Here is a 21,064-nt window from a genome sequence, read left to right as displayed (position 1 = left end):
TCATATACAACCTTGCTGTTTGTTTGGGAGCAAACATCTTTGCTGTCATGGTGACAGGTGCTCTGCCCTCCATTCCTCCATTCTCTGTCTGTAATTAACTTCAAATTAAAAAAGCTAACAGGAAGACATATTCTATTCTTAATAGCCAGCAAGAGGGTTGTTAGAGCAGTTATAATTTAGTTGTAGGTGTGTGTTAGTGTATTATTGTGTCTGCTGGGTTTAGTAATATATGAAACTGAAAAACACTAAACTTCGACAACTTCTCACATAGCAAAAGAGAGTTACTGCCTTGGAAAATAGTGTTTTTTTTCTCACAGCAGACATTTAATTATAGCTGTGTGTGTGTGTGTGTGTGTGTGTGTGTGTGTGTGTGTGTGTGTGTGTGTGTGTGTGTGTGTGTGTGTGTGTTGTTCCTGGCTGCCATTAACCTGGACCCAACCTAACAGTAAACCTGGCTAAAATAGGCTAACGTGCAGTGAGATTTCAGGCAAAATAACTGCCAAACGCTAGAAAACAATATGATGGAATACTTTAATCGGTCTGTGTCACTGTCAAATCACATCATGTATAGAATTGGAGGGATGAAACTCTCTTTAATGGTCACACATGCAGAGCACACAGCACACACAGTGACATTTGTTCTCTGCTTTTAGGAGCAGTGGGCAGCTATTGTACAGCGCTCGGGGAATGTGTCACATATGTCACAGCATGTCATTAAGAAATTTGGAGAATCTAAGAAAGTATAACAGTTAAGAGACCCATCAGATATAATAAGCACCAGGCTTACCTATTGACATCCACTATTTGTCAGACTTATGTACAGTACAAGCCTTACTGTAATATCTGAATTTCAATCCTACAAAAAGATAACCTTCTTTTTATCGTTACTAAGGGAATAAAAACCTACATATGCCCAGATTGTGCTGGGTATCAGATGTTAAAAGAACAAAAACACACACTGACCATGGGTTATATCACGGATGATGTGTAATGTGTATCTTATCTTTGAATCATGAATATGAGATATGGCACACCACAACAGGAGCGATTAAAGAAGCCAAAAAGAGCAGCTAGTGCCTCTGAGTTGACAGATTACACCAGCTGGGGCCAAACGTGTAAAAATGTCTCTGTGTGGAGTGTCTGGAATGGGTATTTACTAAATCAACACATTTGAACATGAAAGTCCATCACTTGGACAGAACAAATAGAGAACAAGGTGTGGATTATCGTAAAATAGCTATTGGCTTGTGATCCCTTAAAATAAATCCATATCTAGGCTACTTATATTGCCACTACCAAAGTGATCTTTTAAAAATAATTTGTTCTTTTCATATGGTTTTATTGAGTTTTCCTTACACCTGGTTTAGAAATCTATAAAAGATAATAGGTCGAGCAACATTGCTGCAGATTTGACAAAAATAAATAAAATTGTACAATATAAGAATACAAAAAAATAGATAATTCAAAGTTATAATTCACATAAGATATAATATGATGTGTTGCGTTTGATTTGACAAAAATAGTGTCTTTCTTTGTGAACAAAAAACCCCCACATTATTTATATTTAAATTACAGTTATTGATGATACGCACAGGAAAGTTTGGTCTGGTCTAACTGTCTATCGAACGTTGTGCAATAACAACAATGTACATACATAATATCCAATGCATTGACTCAAAGGACTTAATCTTGTGTCCCGTGTTATTACACAGCAATATTTGGGGTGGCGCGTCTGTCGCCCGTTTGTTTTGCTGCTCGGAGGCTTCTGCACAGAGATGGCAAGAGAACCCTAGCAGGCTGTGGGGCCTAAACGGTTGGGCTTTCTACCGAAAACCATAACGTTAGTAGCGCAAAGACGCAGTTGGTAGGAAAGGAGCGGAACAGCGGACAAGGTAAAACAAAGCAGCCTATGTAGCTAACTTAACCAATGCCAAACAATTTCTTGTAATGTCAAAAATGAGTCCTTTACAAGTCTGTATTCCGCATCCAGTCAAACTGTTTTGACTAACGTTAGCTCAATTATGGCGAACAGCTAACAAAGCTGCTAAATAACGTTGAAACCGTTAGCAAGCCGGCTAGTTGGCTGCAGTTGAATAATAGCTTACTTGGCTAAGTTTGTAACGTTAGCTTGCTAAACTAGCGGTGTCTGCTTTACTGCAAGGTGTACTGCCTAAACAAACACATATAGTACATCAATTATGTGAGGATATTACCACCTGGCTAGCTAGTTATATTTCGTAATGGTGGAAGGATAGTCAGCCAGCGGTACGTTTTTAAGTCAAACAAATGTCACTAAAACGGGGATTTTTTTTTAATGGCTAACAGTAAGTGGGCTAACTTACTGATAGCTAACTAGCTGACTAGCTATCGTTGCAGACTACTGCTGCTAATAAATGTCGTTAGCAGTTACTGTACCTATATGACATGTCTGCTGAATACATAAGCTTAACGTTAAACATGGCCTAAATTGAGACTTCTATCCGTAGGACAATTATTTGCCTATCAAGTTTACGTTACCCTTACTTTGTGAGCTAGCGTTACCGTTAGCATGTCAGTAGACTGCCAAAAGTTAGCCAATGTACGTTAACATTAGAGTTTTTGTCAGTCAGTGTTTGTGTTTACCCAAAAGTCATTGTTAACATAACGATATTGTGTAAAGATAGTTTTAAAGTGAGAGCAATCTGCTCGTTTTATTTAATTATCCAAGGGCTTGTTTACTGAACTTTGTTTAATAAAAAAAGAAACAAAGGTTACATTTAAACATTTTTGTCTACAAGGTGATTCTTTGCACAATACCTGACTTACGGCACAGGTAAACACAGGCCTGACATGAGGCATACTGTTATCTATGTAACACTGTTTCAATTCTCAATACACCTTCTATAAATACAGAACAAAAACAACGTCCCACTTTCACTCTACAGTCCAGACTGAACATTTTAGGCCCATAGGCCTAATGGTTATGTCCTTAACTAGGACTAACTTGGGCTCAGTTAATACCTGATTGGAATCCTTTTCAATACAACTAAAGCCCAGTGTTCTTACATTCATTTTCTTTGGATGGCCTTAGTCTCAAAGAGAAACAGTCAAACATGACTTATTTGTATCAGTGTCTAATGGAAAGATTGTATACTGTCTTGGTGATTGTATTTTAGACAGTCGTTTCACAGCTCAGGTGCTCACAAACTGTATATATTACTGTATATATTAGTGCTTCAATGGGAGGAAATTACTCACAGGCAGTTGTCACTTTAGCAGCAACTTAATGGTATAGATGACATTTCCATTGCCTCCTGTTGTTATTTAATACAATTCATTTTCTAAGATTCTAGGATCACTAGAGTGTGTTATGGCTTAGTGTTCTTGTTTTGTGCTAGTGAGGTTATTACTTATTTATCCCCCAGTTTTGTTGAGCTGTGTTGTACGGTTGAAGGGCAAATGCAAACACCCCCCTTGACATCATTGTCTGCCCAGATGTATTCCAGTGTAGGCAACTCTTAATACTATGTATGTAGCTCTGAGTTTCTGTGTTGGTGTGCAAAACGTGTGACATTAGGGATCCTTAAAGGTATGCTTTGTCACTTTTTATGTGGATATCCAATCAGCGTTGATGGATTATGTTGTCGATTGAAGCAATACAATCTTTGATGCCTGTAATATGGAGAACCTCTGATTTTGTACAGTAACTACTCCAGAACAACACTATCCAAATGAGGCGCATCGTAACCTTTTTTACACAATGGAACTTACAAGTACATAAAGTTTGTTTCTTAATGGCACCTACAACACTCCCCCTTACACAAAAAAACCTGAGCTTAAGTAGTTTGTTGTTCTTCATGCCTCCAGACGTCACTTGCACGTCAAATGATGCTGCATGATGTAGGAAGAACAGATTTGACTGCTTTGTTTATAGAGAATGTTTTACTCAAACACAGCTGTACAGCCTTGCAAAAAACTGGGCACATTGCAGTGAGTGATCAGACAGGTTTAAAACAGGTTCAGGTAACTCAACAGCTGAAAAGTGAAAACAAAGCTGACCACCCTTCAACTGTTTATTATGTAATTTTGCTTCTGATAGCAAGTACCCTTAATGTGACATAGTAGAACCAGGAAGTAACAAACCATAGTTACGTTAGAGCCTAATAAACTCTATTATTCCTGTGAGGTCTGATGTTACCCCTGAAAAATAAAGAGTTTAATGGCTGACTTCTACTGTAACAAGAATCATTTTTTGAATGCCTGCAGTATGCACTAACTAAGTTCAGCCTTCTCCTAAAAATTTGCTCTTTTGTCTTTTAGAAGAACCATGGGACACGGAGTGGGCTGAACCAGAGGGTCTAGCAGCACACGCCAATTGTAAGTATAAATTGTGTTGATTATAATATGGGAAGCAATTGGGAGGATAAACAAATCATAGACGTAATGAAATAAAAATGTTAATAGCTAAGAGCTGAAAGAACCTTAATCACAAACTTCAACCAAATATTTAAAATGTGTAGAAACAGCTTTTCACAGCCTGTATTTTTATAGAAACCCTGCTAAGTTTACGTTTTTCCTTTTTATGATTTTACTGGCTATATGTCTTGTGGGTTTGAAGTTTGCTTTATTTGTCTGTGCGGTTTTTAAGGGTTCCCACTGTGGTATATGACATGGCCACGGCCTCATCCAGAGCAGAGTCCAGCCATAACCACAGAGGAACGACACAGCTCCATGCCATCGGTGAGTCCCAGACACTATACTGGAATTGCAGTGTTGCTTTAGGGGCTTGACCCTGTCCTTTCCTTGGAGAGCTCATATTGAATCACTGTGTATCTGAATAATATTGTCAACTTTATAGGGAATTTGTAAAATGTTTAAGAGGAAAAAATCACTATATACTGTTAACTTCCCTTTATGTACACACCACCAGTTTCCTGTGCCAAAATCAAGAGGAAGAAGAGCCTGTTTGGGACAGCCATTTATGTGGAGGTGACAGCGGAGGGGGAGTCACGCCGCACAGCAAAGTCTCACAGCTCCTCCAGTCCTAAATGGGATGAGAGGCTCACTCTGTAAGAAGCAACAGTTTACCTCTTTTGTATCTGCTTGTCTGTGTCTATGTGTGTGTCAGAGAATGTTATATACAAAAGTTCACCTTCACAGTGTGTTTCCTAAATGAGTGCCAGGGACAACTCGTGAATCTCCAGTCATTTTAGAATTCAGAGAAGATAAAACAGACAGATCTCTGAGTTGAGACATAAAGTATGTTTTCCCATAGTCTGTCCCACTGAAAGTAGACTGTGGGTACAAGCCTTCTTACAAGATAATTGTTCTCCTTTTCCCAGAGCTTACCACAACAATATGCAGTCGATCACACTCTGAGCAACGTCATTTGGAAGATCGTGATCGTGAGGGAAACCGAGCATAGTTTATAACAGGTGTTTTTAAAAACAATGCAATTCCTGGTGTGGTTCGTCAATATAGGTTTAAGAAATGCAAACAAGCCAGTGGGTTTTTCCCCTATAATAGCAAAAATTGCGTTTCTTACAGCACTGTGGAGATATTTGTTGCTATGCAAGAATAGTCATCTCATACTCCCCCTAAAAAGAATATTCCTAGAGAGTCATGTTAACCTCCAAATGGCCCTTGATCATGAAAAGCTGAGATAAAGATAGGCCTGTCACGATAATTAATTTTGTTGGATGATACATTTTCCTGGAAATTATTGCGATAAACGATAATATTGTCGGCACTGTTGTAAGACCATTTTAGACCACTGACATAATGATAATATATAATAATAATTCAAGTACATCCTTTCAAACAGAACTTTTTATTGAACATTCAACATAGCAAATGAAATGTGAAATCATATTCAAATATATAAATTATATATAATAAATAAAACAAATGTATTCAATTATAAAACATTTATTAAATCACACACAACCAAAACAATAGATTAAATAGACTCAGGCTGGAAAACAGAGCTCAGAGCACAGATCTATCTATCTATCTATCTATCTATCTATCTATCTATCTATCTATCTATCTATCTATCTATCTATCTATCTATCTATCTATCTATATCTATATCTATATCTATATCTATATCTATATATAAGCACACATTGTCTCTCACAAGCAAAAAAACCCTCCTTAAAACAACAGTCAAGTGTACTGTCCATACAAAGACCCAGATGCCTCAACAGGCCATATCCAAATCTGTATTTCAAAGTTTTCGAGCAAGGAACAACAACATGTTTGCATTGTCGGGCAAATGCATCTTTGATTGTAAACTGGCGGGAAGGTGGGGGCTCTCCATCTCCAGCTGCCGTGTTTGCTCCCAGCTGGGAAAACGGAATGGGGTGGTTGTGTTTCAGGTGCAGTTTAAGGTTGGTCGTATTGCTAGCTTTTGTTGCTACCTTTTTAAAACAAGGTCGGCAGACACAGCGCACCTGGCTAAAATGCTGGTCGCATCCTTATCTATACAAACACGCATGTAAACAGCAATTTATCGAGGTCAGAAAAGTTATCGAGTTCATTTTTATTGATCGCACGATAAAGATAAAGACAGAAAACAGATCTGTCCTCCTTTCTAGGTATTTTTCTGTATCCTTATGTAACACACACAAGGTTGGCGGTTCATGTGATAATTATTGTAACAAGGGAAATGTTGTATGACAACACAAAGAGCTCATTGTATTATTTTAGACTTTTACAGCTCTTTGACCGGGTAGCCTGGCTAAATGCCAGAGACAATGCTTTATTTTCTTGATTGGGTAATTATTGCGAGCAGGACAGAGTGGTGCTCTCTTTGTGATCCTGTGTTTGCACCGTGGATGTTTGCCAAGCTGTTGTGAGTCCTACCCACGGCGTCTAGGCTATAAGCCTAGATATTTCTCTTCAGACTGATGCGCTAAACCTTGAAAACATTGACTGTGCTGCGTAGTGTTCATTTTTTTTAAGCACAGATAAACACATGGAAGCAGCATTATGTGAGCAGAATATATCAGTCATTCCTGCAGCAAGGACACGTCCAGTCTGTACTTGAGCAATGCTATGTTTTGACTGTTGGCCTTTTTTCTTATTAAGTCGTAAATATGTGCAAGTTTTGTTAAAGGCTTAAAGATTTACATATGTGTATTTTTTTGTTGTTGACCTTTTAGGAATGTAACACCGCACACACAGGTTGATTTCAGAGTATGGAGTCACCACACCCTGAAGGCGGACGCTTTGCTGGGCAGAGCCACACTGGACCTCACTCAAGCCTTGGAGCAGCATGACAGGAAATGTATGATAGGCCACATCAAACATACAGACCTGTATTATAATATAGGGTTGGATGTGTTAATTATTTAAAAATACATTTGTGGCATAGTGACTAAAGTACCAGACAACTGCAGACTCGAGAACTGTAAAGGTGGACTAGCTAATGAGGATTATTACAGTTTTTTTAATAATCAGAATCACAATGACAACATTTTCTTGTTAAGGTTAACAGATATCAGATAAATGTGTCTCTCTCACTGATAGGACGCTATAAAAGAAGCATGGTTTGCTTTATGTTTCTCTTGGTGTCAATCTATTGTTTTTCCTCTTCCCACACCATCCCTGTTTGGGCTGTACAGTGGAGAATGTGAAGGAGGTGCTGAAGCTGAGCGTGGAGCAGAAGGGGGCTGTGGTTCCCACAGGAGAGCTGACTGTCTACCTAGACGGTCTGACTGTTACTGACCAGGAGGAACTGGCACCGCTTACCAACGGCAATGCAGCAAACGGCACCAGTGAGCTGAGTATGTTAACACTGGGGGTGGGTGATAGTGGTGGGTTGGCCAATTTTCATTACAATGTGTACTGGTGTATGACAAGGAAGCACAGGGAGAGAAAAAAAGATGCATGCATACAGATGAATATACTGGTAATTTATCACCTAACCCATACCCTCAATCACTTGCATTGTTTTCTCCAACCCCTAGAAGTCCAACAGAATGGCGATGCCATCCATGAAAATGGAGACTCATCCTCCTCTTGCTCAATGGCTGCCAGCAGGTAAACAAACTTTTGAGTCATGTCATGAACAAGAGGGCATATTCTACATTATTGTCATACATATCCTTTATTTATATATTTGTTTGAACCCTGGCATCCCCCTTCTCTTGCTTTTAAGTTATTGTGCTGCCCTACTGATATCAGTTTCTTAGTATTTGTCACACGGCGAAAATGCCCTTCACTCCAAATGTTTTTTTTTTGGTAAAGCCACTAAGGAATCAGGTCTGCTCATGCAACAGACTGGAGGTTGGGGTGGGGGGGTGAGTGGGATGTGGCTGCCTGGCTCCTCTCGGCATTGCAGTTGCTGAGAGGACTGCAGACACAAACGTGTATATTTTAAACCTGGCAGTGTTTCCCCTCCCTGGGAGTTCCAGAAGAAAAAAAAGGGCTGTTTTAATACAGTGCTGGTTTTGATCTGAACTCGTTGCCTCTTCCCCAAGATATGACTGCACTCCCAGTTTATAAGAGCAGAGGTGAACATGTATTAGCTGGGAGAAGATTCTTTGGGAACCCTCTGCCCTACTTCTTTCCTCCCTTTGTCTTAATGTGGTCTTATATCACTTTTATTCTTGGGTGTTAATCGTCAGTCTTCACTCGCTTGCTTTCTTCACCTTTGTTTTCATATCACTAAATCTACCTCCCTTCATTTATTTTTTACTACTAAAATCTTTTAATGTCCTGAGCCTCACTCGCCTTCCCTTCATTTACTATAATTTTTTATTGTACTCTTTTTTTGCTTTATTGCGTATCCGTCATTCTTTCCCTTCATTTCAGTTATCTGTAATAGATGGATAATAGTGAGACCCTTCCCGTGGAGTCTGAGGCGCCAGGTCTTATAGCCTGTCAAAACAATTGATACTGGCAATGCTGGCCACAGGAGCACAATGTTGTATTAAATTCAAACTGTGTGTCTTCTTACCAATTTCTTCTCAGGTTCCAACACTAAAACAGAAAGTCTAGTTTCTGTAGTATTTGTATTTAACATATAAACATTTAGACATCAATACAATTATGAATGAATGTATTATAGATACAGATACATATTCCAAAAGGGCGATAGGCCGATGTCAACATTTTCAAATCGGTTTAATATCAAGCTATAACATATTAAGTACACAGAATTTAACCATTAGGTGTTCAGCTTTAATTTAATTGACTAACTCAGTAACATTTTCCTTACATGTTTATGGTCTCATAGTTTTAAGCCTGCTTTAATACATCATAGTGCTAATTTTGGGTGGGAAATGTGTCTGTGTAGTATAGTCAAATTATGCTTTGCGGATATGCCGAGAAGTAAAATCAGAGTTCACCTCATTCATGACCCTTTCTGACTTTCCCTTCTTGGTTGTTGGCTTGTTTTTCTGACAATTGAGTTGTATTGCTGGCAGCGTACCAACCTCTCGCCTAGACAATGCCTGGACTCGAGTCATACGACTGTTTTTGTATTGGTCTTGGTGTGGGAAAGTCTGTGGCACCTTCTTAACTCTCCTGGCTCACAAAAGGGCCTCTTCTGCTGTGCCAATCACATCACTAAGCCATCCTATTCTGTCCTGTCCTTACCCCTACAAGACAACAGTCTCAATGTCAAGTCAGTCTTTAATCTCACACACGCACACGCACACGCACACGCACACACACACACCAGTGAAAGTAGCACACACACACACACACACACACACACCAGTGAAAGTAGCGCACACACACACACACACACACACCAGTGAAAGTAGCACACACACATAGCTCACACTCACTAAGCCTTGTAACTCAATTTGATTACAAGCCTGTTTTGGGCCTGTAGTAAAAACAAAAAGTGATTTGCTCTTAAAATGATCATTATAGTTATAGAATTTGATGTGTTGTGTTTGTGTATCAAGATCAATGTTTTTGAACTTCTTCTGTGTTTTTCTTAAAGCACAGTGAATGGTACAGACTTGCGCCCAAGGTCCAGTTCCTGTTCGGCAACCAATGGTTTGGGCTCTCAGGTGCCTTCCAGTTCCTGCAGCGCTTCCCTTGGGCACGTGATCGTCAATGGAGACGTCACACCCAACTCCACCCCAGTCCACCGACCCTCAGACAGTGACCCAGAGAGTAGGACAGGTGAGCTTCTTCTTTATGTCAAAATAATTGGACATAAACTTGGACTGAAGGAAACTGGGATGGAGATTTCTCAATATTTGTGTAAAATGCTTAATTTTTCCTGATATCATGTCATGATATATACCTCTGGGTGGGTGAGGTATTAATCCATGCATGTGAACAGCACCTTTGTCTTTCTCTGACCTGCCTGCAGGCAATGGAGAGTCCTGTGACGCTGCTCTCGGGCCATCGTCTGCTACAACAGGAGAAGTGCCGCCCCCTGCAGATGACCACCAGGACTGCAATCAAGATTCCGCCCCGCCAGATCCCAACACAGCGCCAGACGAAACCCCCCAAACCCTGCTAAGCTCCACACAGGCTCCAGCCTCCTCCTCTGCTAAGCCTACTGATGGCACTGCTGCTGCTGCTGCTTCCTCCACTTTCAGCTCCCCGCCACAGGGGCCCCCCGCCATCACAACCTCCTCATCATCGTCCTCCCCGCCCCCAGCAATCGGAGACGGGAATGCTTCAGCAGAAGGCGGTGGCAGCAGTAGCAGCAGTACAGCCGTAACTACAGACGGGGCCAAGCCCAGGGAACAGGCCCCTAATGCTGGAGCCCCTGACCCTCTGCCTCCAGGGTAAAAAATAAATCTGCTTTCACTGACTTTCACATTCCTTTTTTTTTACCAAAGCAATTATAATATGAAGTGTCAAACACCCAAAACACACACAGTCATATTTCACAATAATAGTTAAACCTGTTATTACTACATTTCTCGTGATCTTTGTCCTTCCTAACAACTTTATGTAGCTTTTTGTTTCAATCCTTCTTTTGTCCCCCTCATTTATCTGTTTTTTAGGTGGGAGCAGAGGAAAGACCCGCATGGGAGAACTTATTATGTCGACCACAACACCAGAACTACGACCTGGGAAAGACCACAGCCACTACCACCAGGGTGGGTGCCTCTCTCTTGCTCACTTTCTGTGGTCATCACCATTTCTCAGAAATGTAACTTTAATGGGTCCATCAGTACGCTTTACCAGTGGATTTTTGCCTTTCTTACATCGGTCTCCATTATTGGTCACTTTCATTTTTATATTTGCATCACGTTCCAGGCTAGCTCATTAATTTGAAACTTGCATTTTGTGTGCCTGTGTGCTAATTGTCTCCTTCACTCTGCCAGTTGGGAGCGCCGTGTGGATGACCGGGGAAGGATCTATTACGTGGACCACAACACCCGCACCACCACATGGCAGCGTCCCACCATGGAGTCGGTCCGCAACTTTGAGCAGTGGCAGAGCCAGCGCAGCCAGCTGCAGGGAGCTATGCACCAGTTTAACCAGAGATACCTCTACTCTGTAAGTCAACCCCCACCCTTCCTACATCCTCATGTCCCCTTAACCCCCTCTTTTCTTAGAAGTTTACACCTGTGAAATTAATTAATTCATCATTGTTACTTTTCATTTAAAGTTTTACTGTGGCATGACACTGTACATACATTTAATTTGTATCTGCAAAACTCCAGTCGTTAGATTTGACACTAAAATAACTCCATGCATTATTGAATCACCCGACAACACTGGATCTATCTGGCTTTTATCAGCTCGTTTCCCTTTTAAGTCGTAACTTCAACCATTCCCGAGTGCTTCCCCAGTGAAACAGAAAACAAAGAAGATCTGTGTGGCTCTGAATGAGACCACTTCTGATATCTTTAAAGATAATTTAGTTTCTGTTGATCTGTGATTTCCATGATCTCTTGGCCTTTTGTTTGTAATGATTCAGATATTGGATGTTCTATGGCCCAGAACCCTTTTCCCATTATCTAAACTCTGAAATGGCCCCATTGTCTTTTTCAAAGAATATCTTTTACATATCTTTAATGACAAATCACAAATTATGTTATAATTACTGAGTGTATATAATTATAATTACTAAGCTGTTGGGCCTTTCAAGTCTTGAATGTTTTTATTCAGTTATTGATTTCTTCTGTCCATTATAGAGTGCAGGCGTTCCTATTCCTACTTAAAACTGAATTGCATATACTAATGTGATTAGAACAATGTGAGTTTGACAAAAGTGAAAGCATTCTTTATTAATAAATAGCCTTAATTCAAAATTGATTCTACAATATGGATGTAAATCAAAGAAAAATGATCTGGAATATTTTCTCACAACTATGTTTTCTCTTTCCTAATTGGCAAGTCAATAATCAATCGTTTCATCCTGATGACCTTAGAAATCAAATCCCAGCTTCTGATTTGAGTTTGAAAACATATATTTTTGTTCTATTCTAGATTCCATCCAATTTATTGCATTTATTTTGCAACCCCACACATACAAATCTCAACTCCTTTTACCTGAGAATTCTACCTTGCCAGAATTGAAAGTATGCCATCCCCTTCCTCTGCCCTAATCTGGTTATCTCGGATAGGGTCCATCTCTTAAGTCTTTGATCTCGGCAGTGATGTCATCTTCACTGATGATGATTAGTTTACAACACAAATCATAAGACAGACAGCTGGGAGGTATTGAGCAGTAACCAGCAACCAGAGGCCTTTCTCCCAGCAACAAAACTTCATTTGGATCGTATCTCATTTCCCAGATCCTTGTTTCCTTGTTGTGGAGTCTCTTTTTTTTTTTTTCACCAGATTTGTGTCTTCCTCCTGTTTTTTAAATGAATGTGTTTGTGTGCATCCCTCGCATTCAGGCATCCATGATGTCTGCTGAGAATGATCCTCTTGGCCCGCTACCTCCTGGATGGGGTGAGTTCACTTTCTTTCTTCTAAATACTGAACTTATTTTCACTTGGTGTCTGTATGTACTGTTCTTAAAAAGGGAAATAGTTCCTTCTCCTCTCAAGCCTTCCCTCAGCTGTCAGCACTGATGATAATCTGACATGTCCCGCCGCAGTGAGGGGCCACAGTGTCCATTACGCCTTTTAATCTACAGATTCCTGACTCTGTTTTTATCAACTTTAGAGAGGCGAGTGGACTCCAATGACCGAGTGTACTTTGTCAACCATAGCACTAAGACAACGCAGTGGGAGGACCCCCGAACACAAGGGTAAGCTGAGAAAGAAAATATCAACTTTGTTTTTCACAAAGCCGCTGTAGTGAAGTGGGAAAGTACTTGAAATACAAGTCAATACAAAAGTCATATTATGCATTATAACTAACAGAAGCATGCCCTGGAGCTTTAAGGTGCCTGGCCTGATATTATTCTAATCAGATTAAACAGAAAGGTAGAGTTTATACCCTTGTGGAATTGTGTTGTCCACGTTCAAAATATTATCATTGTGTCACTTTTACAAATGTAAATGGCGCTTGCCTGTCTGAATCTGACAGCAGCTTTAGTTTGTTACACATAAGATCACAACCCACAGGTTAATGTCTGTGTTCAAATCACTTCAAATGTGTTAAAAATATGTATTAAAAGTGTTTTGGATTTAGCTTGTTCTATGACATATCTTCTATGTATAACAGTTGTCAGTCCCTGTATATAACTGGCCGTGTGTGTGTGTGTGTGCAGGCTACAGAATGAGGATCCTCTTCCTGAAGGTTGGGAGATCCGTTACACAAGGGAAGGAGTCCGCTACTTTGTGGATCACAACACGCGAACCACCACTTTCAGTGACCCCCGCACTGGAAAATCCTCTGTGTAAGAACATATTTTCCCATGTTTTTGTGCTATACATTACCTCCAATGTAACAGAAGCAGCTGCTGCAAGCTGTGTTTGTCCGTCGCCAGAAGAATGTATGGGAGCTTGTGCAAAGAGAACACTTTACTAGGACCAGATGGAGTCATGTTTTGCTTGAATTTTCTACATATAGCTCCAATAAGTAAAGGAAAATACGTATTAATTCAGAACAAAAATGTTTCTCTAGTGGTATTTCATTTCAAAGATTCTATTGCCCGCAGGGATGTTCAGGGCATTTATTTAATTTTCTCCGGAATACTTCAAGAGATCATACCAGTTCATATTTCACCCGTCCATGTATTTGTTTTTCATTATATGTGGAAGATGTTGACCCCCTGGAGGATCCATTGACTAGCATCTAACAGTTTATGCGTTTATGTTTGATCTCTTTCAATGTTTTCATTCTTTTCCAGCACCAAAGGCCCTCAGATTGCTTATGAACGCAGTTTTCGGTGGAAGCTTGCCCATTTTCGCTACTTGTGCCAGGTAGGTGTTTGCTCTGTCCTTCTCCATCACGCCATCACTGGTTCTCAATAACAACAAAAGTCAATTAACACAGGACTGAATAACAAAAAGTAATCCAATTCTGAAGCAGACCAGTAGACCCTGCAGAGACTTTAAAGTTGGGGTGATGTGTGCTCTCTTTCAGTCCCTCGTTTACACTTGTGCTCCTAAGTTGTAATATTTGAGGCGGAGCTATATTTTTTGAATGTCTCTGTTCTGGCTTGAGAGAGAATCTGTTCTTTTGCAATGATTTTCAGATGACAAAATGCCAATCTTATTATATTATGAATATGTGTTTTTAACTCTGTCAATCATATCTCCCCCCTCTGTGTCTGTGTTCAGTCAAATGCTCTCCCTAGCCATGTGAAGATCACTGTCTCCAGACAGACGCTGTTTGAAGACTCCTTCCAGCAAGTAAGACGATCCTTCTACCACTGTGCGCTTAAAAATAATGCTAAACAGCACACACAGTAATGCAAATCAAGTGCCGTGATGCTTCACAGCCAACATTCAGAGTTTATCTCAAGAGTTTTCCTCTGCTTTATTGGACAAACTGGTGGCAACTGTGCCGAAGACTTTCATTGTCATAACTTCACTGTAGCTATGCACAAATGACAATAGAATCCTTGAATCCTTGAATCCTATGTCACTTCCTGATCTTGTGTGTTTTCTCTGTTTATCAGATTATGGCCCTGAAGCCTTACGACTTGAGGAGGAGACTCTACGTTATCTTCAGAGGAGAGGAGGGTCTGGACTATGGAGGCTTAGCCAGGTAATGTACACAAAAAAAGTATATTGTGAATTCAAAATGATTTAACTAGAACATTTGTTTTTGTTGCAAAATGTAAGTAGTTCTTGATTATGTTCAATTCTTGTCTCCTACTCTTTCTCTCCTTTTTTATCTTTTCATTACCCGAAATACACTTTAATCTTCGTCCTCTCTCCTTGCCTCGGTCTTTTGTCCCACTTTGCAGAGAGTGGTTCTTCTTGTTGTCCCATGAAGTGCTGAACCCCATGTACTGTCTGTTTGAGTACGCGGGCAAGAGCAACTACTGTCTGCAGATCAACCCGGCCTCAGCCATCAACCCGGACCACCTCTCCTACTTCTGCTTCATCGGCCGCTTCATCGCAATGGCAAGTCCCACATACACATGCCAATAGTACTGCTAAGCAACATAACAAATTCAGTTTTTACTTTAAATATGTTGACTCAAATAAGAAATAAACATGAATCAACACCAATTATTAAATCATGTTGAAACAAAGAAGTTGAAGTTTATTAAGTTCTCTCTTTTAAAACAAACAATTCTTTTCTGCAGGCACTTTTCCACGGCAAGTTCATCGACACAGGCTTCTCTCTGCCTTTCTACAAACGCATGCTGAACAAGAAGCTTATCCTCAAAGACCTGGAGTCCATCGACCCAGAGTTCTACAACTCACTCATATGGATCAGGTAATGTGTCTTTGCTCTGCACAGCCTTCAGGATGTACATGTGTCAGTTTTTCATTTCATTTTGGTAAACACTTTGATTAAAGAGTCGGTGTGCATTTTTACACTTGTGTCTCACTAGCTCCGATGTCTTTAGACGATAAACATTTCTGCTAACATCCATAAAGTTACATATTAGCATTATTTTCCACTTTCATAGAGTTACTTATAATTATCACCAAATACATGTTCATTTTCAGACTTTTAAAAAAACCTTTTAACGTCACTTTGTTAATATAAAGACACAGCTGTTAAACAACAACATTGAGTTATACAAAAAACCAACTCCTAATAAAGAATAAAAGACAAGTGTCACTTTTCTAAAACTGCAAAAATAAGATGTATTATTTCAACTTTCTCTGAGTTTGGTACGTTTTTTAATTTTAGACGGATACACTTTAAATACTTTGATTGACCTCTAGAGGAGGCCAAACTAGCCTTCAAAGATCATGGTTGTATATAAATGTATAAAGAATGAGACACTGCTATTCCATATAAATGTTTTCAACCCTTGCTTCCTTTACTCTTCTCAGGGACAACAACATTGAAGAGTGTGGTCTGGAGATGTACTTCTCAGTGGACATGGAGATCCTGGGGAAGATCACTTCTCATGACCTCAAACCCGACGGCACCAATGTTCTAGTCACCGAGGAGAACAAGGAGGAGTACATCGGGTCAGTTTAACAGCTGTTTTATCAAAATGCCAACTATATCTGCCCTCATCACATCATTTCGAGTACATTTTAAACTAACAAAGTATATTTTTGCAGCCTTATGGCAGAGTGGAGGTTCTCCCGCGGGGTTGAAGGTCAGACCAAAGCTTTTCTGGACGGCTTCAATGAGGTGGTTCCACTTCAGTGGCTCCAGTACTTCGACGAAAAGGAACTTGAGGTGAGCAGCAGATCCTGATGCTGGTAGTGCAACGACGAGCTGTATTTGAGGCTAATGACCATGTTTCTGTTGTGCCTTTTGGTTTTAATGCCAATAATCTGCCCAACTCCGCAGAGCTTTGAACCCAATCATCATTACTTAAAATACTTTGTGTTTCACGGTTCGTTGATTGACTTTGATGTATGTGTTTGATCCAGGTGATGCTGTGCGGCATGCAGGAGGTAGACCTTCAGGACTGGCAGAGAAACACAGTGTACCGTCACTACACACGGAACAGCAAACAGATCATCTGGTTCTGGCAGGTACGGTCAAACTAACTCAGACCTCGTTTCAAAACTGGGTAAAATTATAAACCCAACTCTCGTTTACGATCCCATTCCCCATTTGTTAAAAGGATTTCAGATTTCAGGCACAATTGTGGTCAAATCAGGGTAGCAATGGACAGGTTTGGCATATCAAGATGCTGAATAAATGGCATTATGATTACATGTGTGCCTCCAGCCTTGTCTCAGTTAAATGCCACTCTCCAGCTTTTTAAGTGAATGTGCCATAAGCATGCTGACTGCACAAATGTCTACCAGATCCTGTGAATTGAACGTTCATTCCAATACCATTTATTCATTACCGTTTATTAGAAATGTTTCAGGCCATCTGATGGTTGACAGCCTGTCTGGTCAGTAGTGTGTGGACCCTGATGAGTGTGTGTGCGTGCTGTCACTTCCTCCTGCAGCTGGTGAAAGAAGTGGAAAACGAAGTGCGGCTGCGGCTCATGCAGTTTGTCACTGGTACCTGCAGACTCCCTCTGGGCGGCTTCGCTGAACTCATGGGTCAGTGACGCGCAGAACCACACAATTATTCACAAAACAAGAGTTGCACATGCAAACTACGCACTTGTCTATTTTTTGTTTTAAATGTCCTCATTCCTCATCTTATTTTGCATCGCAGGAAGTAACGGGCCGCAGAAGTTCTGCATTGAGAAGGTGGGGAAGGACACGTGGCTTCCTCGGAGCCACACATGGTGAGTAGAAAGCTCTACCACTGATGAGGGATGAGCCATTTGGAAAATATCGCAATTAATATTGCAATTAGTTTGAATGATTTCGCAATAACAATATGATTTTAGTTATTAGAGGAAATAATAACTACTCTCATTTCTCAAGTATATTAAATTGATCCTTTTATCCGAGGATCTTAACCAAACTAAGATTTTTTTGTACAGTCTGTAAAATCGGGGACCAGAGTTTTGCCTATATGTGATTTCAGTAAATGACTATTCACAGGGATTTGCTGTGATCTGCTCTGACTGGACTGATATTTAACACTGGATCCTCCATTAGTTTCACAGAAATATTCCAGTCACTGCCATTTGTTCAATGAGTACGTCAGGAAAGTTAATCAAAGCCGCCCTGCGATTTACTAAAAAAGCTTTCAATATCCTTTGGTTAATATGTAATCAATGCGAGGGAAAGAAAACTAACCAATTCATCGAATAACTAAGACTCCATACCTTTATGCTGATCTTTCATCCTCCCCTTTTGTCTCAGTTTCAACCGCCTGGACTTGCCTCCCTATAAGAGCTTCGAGCAGCTGAAAGAGAAGCTGCTCTTTGCCATCGAGGAAACCGAAGGATTTGGCCAAGAATAGGCCCTCCCTCCCCCATCGCTGTTTATTCAGCCAAGTAAAACAGAAACAAAAAAAGAATTGCACAAGATAACCACCAATGTATATAAGCTATTTTGTCATTTTAAACCAAATCTTAATTTGCAGCATCGTTTTTGCCGCAATCCTGTTCCCTCCTAGCCCTTAAAATATTATATGAAACCCCATCATGAAATATGCAAGCATTTCAGCATTTCTGCTCCTCTGTTTACAAACAGAATTCTTGGATACTTTTTGTTCTTTTTCTCCCCACTGCAGCTTTTTAAAAGAGACTAAAAAGTGTTTTGGAGAGGATTTTATAGTTGAAGCGCGATCTTCTTTTAAAGCTCTAGTTCTATAGAGTTTCTAACTGGCGAGAGTAGTATTGGGGTCTGGTGCCTGAATTTATTTTCCCCCCTGTTGAATCATAGTCTTTTTTTTTTTTGCGTGCTTGCATGACTGCCTGTGAAGAAAAGAAGACTGCTGAGACCCACTGTACACACACAGACATTTCAGCATGGACGCTCTGTTGCTTAATGAGCCTTCTTTCCTTTATCATCAAAAGTGTTTGGGGATATACTGCAGAGAGAAACCCTCTCACTCAATGAGGCTCTGGACACCAGTAAGAAGCACCGTCATCTGTCCTTGGATAAAGATGCGAGTTCATTCATTTTGCAGAGAAAGGCTACTAAAAGAGTGAGCCAAGCCACCTACACTGCTGCCTAATGACGCAGTTAGCAAGTCAGTCTACACATTCTCAGTTTTTATTTAAAGATTAAGCTGTTTCAACAAAAACAATTCCACAAAAAAGTAAAAAAACGACTCTGGCTCAATGGGTCCTGTGTGCTTGGCTGATGATCTAATGGCATCCTTATTTGATAAAATGTACTTAAACCCATCTGTTATAGGTATTATAATAGTAAAATATATTATAATGAAATGAAATGTTTTAATCAGAAACCAAACACAGCATATGATATTTAGCCATCTTGTGTTGTAATTAGGTCTAAAGAGCATCTCCTACATCTGTGCACGAACTTGAAGACACTGTTCTCATTTATTACTCAACTGAAGCTAATATGGCATAAAACATTTCAAAGTTACATGGAAATGATTTTCAGGTCATAAAGGAGGTTATGGACTTAAAGAAAACCTTTCATAAGTCATGTCTTAAATGACTTAAAAGCAACAAAAAATGGTGCATGCAGTGAGCGCAAACTGAGTGTAAACTGGCCAGGTAAAATAAAAATAGGCATTAAACACAACTTTCTGAGGGGCTGATGGGAAGTGATGGGCTTCTGAAAGTATTGACTGGGTCATAAACCTGTATGGTATTGTTAGAATATAACAATACTGTCAAATTAAGTCGGTGTGTAATGGAGACAAAATAACTTTTAAGCCATGCTGAGCCTACTTTCTGGATCGTACCATTTAATTGATCCAGCCCGTGTTCAGTCTCATTCCTCCTGAGGTGAGCTAGCTTTAGTTTAAAACAGATGTGTGTTCATCCCTTAGGTTGTAGGAAAATAGCCTTTAACATACAAATAATGATTAACAAGACACTAAAGTGCCACAGACCAAATAACGCAACTCCTCAGCAGCCTCAAGCCTGTTTGGAGAGTGATGAGACTTCTGTGTGTTTTAATTCTTTGCACCCCCACTTTCCCCTTTGTCCTTTATCTCCGTTAACTCTTCAGGGGACATGTCGTTTGCTTTCATCGTCTAACCATCCATTGTTTCTAAACTCTGGTGCTCATTCTTTCAGTCAGTGGTCTAAATGCAGCTATGGCAGCGGCATGCCATTTTCCTTCTTTTCTCTGGCGTTATGTTGTCAGGCCACTGCAAACAGCAGCAAGCTGACTTTTCTTCTAGGAGGAGCTATCAGTCATGTATAAAACACGTTCAGCTGTCCCTGCTGCAAAGAGGGACGACAGTGTGAAGAAAACATTTACTGTAGCAAAAGGAGCCGACTTAAGAGAAGTCAAAACTGCAGAACTTTGTGCTTCCTTAATTTGAACAGAAACATGTAATCAAAGAAAATCAACTGTGTATGTGAATATTCATTGTATAAAGATAATGAAAGTAAATAAAGTACTTAAATATTATAATTATTTACACAGAGCCGCCGCTCCATTGATGGAAATCTGTGATGCCTTTTGTTTCTATCAGAAATAGATGGGACGTTTCAGGTTGCCTTCACTGCAGCCAGTTAGAGGAAGTTTCACCTGGAGAGAAACGTTGAGTCATGTTACTGAACATCAATCAGTATGTGATCATGCAGCAGGGATCTTGTTTCTGTGCTGACTGCAGCGTAGGCCACCTGAAACGCATCCAACCTGTAACATATCGCGTGTAGATACACACTGTAAACACCAACTACACTGTACAGAATGCCCCTTTACTGGAGACCATGTGTATAGAAGATTCATTTTTAATCTGCTTTCAACCCATTTTAATGGAGAGATGGATTTATGAGATACAAATAAATAAGTAAATAAACCCCCTCCATGACCATGCCTTTTTCTTTTTTCCATGTGTGATTATCGGGGGACGAGAGACCTTCTGCTCAGGATTCACAACCTTTCTTTCTGTTCTTAAAGAAAAATCAATGTGCTCTTGGTTTATCCTTTGCTTTGATTGGATCATCCTTTGCTTTGATTGGATCTTGCCTGTCGAAAGAACCATAATAAATAATGTATCTGATTATCTTTAAAGCTGGTTATATTTTTTGTTCAATTGT

General features: G+C 40.0%; 1 protein-coding gene across 2 annotated transcripts; it reads left to right on the top strand.

The window, feature by feature from the left end:
* Positions 1 to 1,724: 1,724 nt before the first annotated feature.
* Positions 1,725 to 21,038, top strand: LOC117483993 (NEDD4-like E3 ubiquitin-protein ligase WWP1). Of its 2 annotated transcripts, none has more exons than XM_034132392.1 (25): positions 1,725 to 1,892; positions 4,300 to 4,356; positions 4,628 to 4,719; positions 4,910 to 5,048; positions 7,146 to 7,270; positions 7,608 to 7,760; positions 7,953 to 8,025; positions 9,941 to 10,125; positions 10,319 to 10,742; positions 10,965 to 11,060; positions 11,289 to 11,463; positions 12,813 to 12,867; positions 13,084 to 13,168; positions 13,634 to 13,762; positions 14,216 to 14,288; positions 14,649 to 14,720; positions 14,990 to 15,078; positions 15,281 to 15,440; positions 15,626 to 15,759; positions 16,329 to 16,469; positions 16,566 to 16,686; positions 16,884 to 16,988; positions 17,417 to 17,513; positions 17,632 to 17,704; positions 18,231 to 21,038. In XM_034132392.1, the coding sequence occupies exons 3-25, from the start codon at positions 4,650 to 4,652 to the stop codon at positions 18,328 to 18,330; spliced, it is 2,874 nt and encodes a 957-aa protein (XP_033988283.1). In that variant the 5' UTR covers positions 1,725 to 1,892; positions 4,300 to 4,356; positions 4,628 to 4,649; the 3' UTR covers positions 18,331 to 21,038. The 2 variants fall into 2 exon arrangements, with proteins under 2 accessions (XP_033988283.1, XP_033988282.1); XM_034132391.1 differs by having other exon boundaries at positions 7,608 to 7,769.
* The last annotated feature ends 26 nt before the right edge of the window (positions 21,039 to 21,064 follow it).

The sequence above is a fragment of the Trematomus bernacchii genome, unplaced genomic scaffold, assembly GCF_902827165.1.
Source record: "Trematomus bernacchii unplaced genomic scaffold, fTreBer1.1, whole genome shotgun sequence".
Classification (NCBI taxonomy): domain Eukaryota; kingdom Metazoa; phylum Chordata; class Actinopteri; order Perciformes; family Nototheniidae; genus Trematomus; species Trematomus bernacchii.
This window is presented reverse-complemented; position numbering and strand designations above follow the sequence as displayed.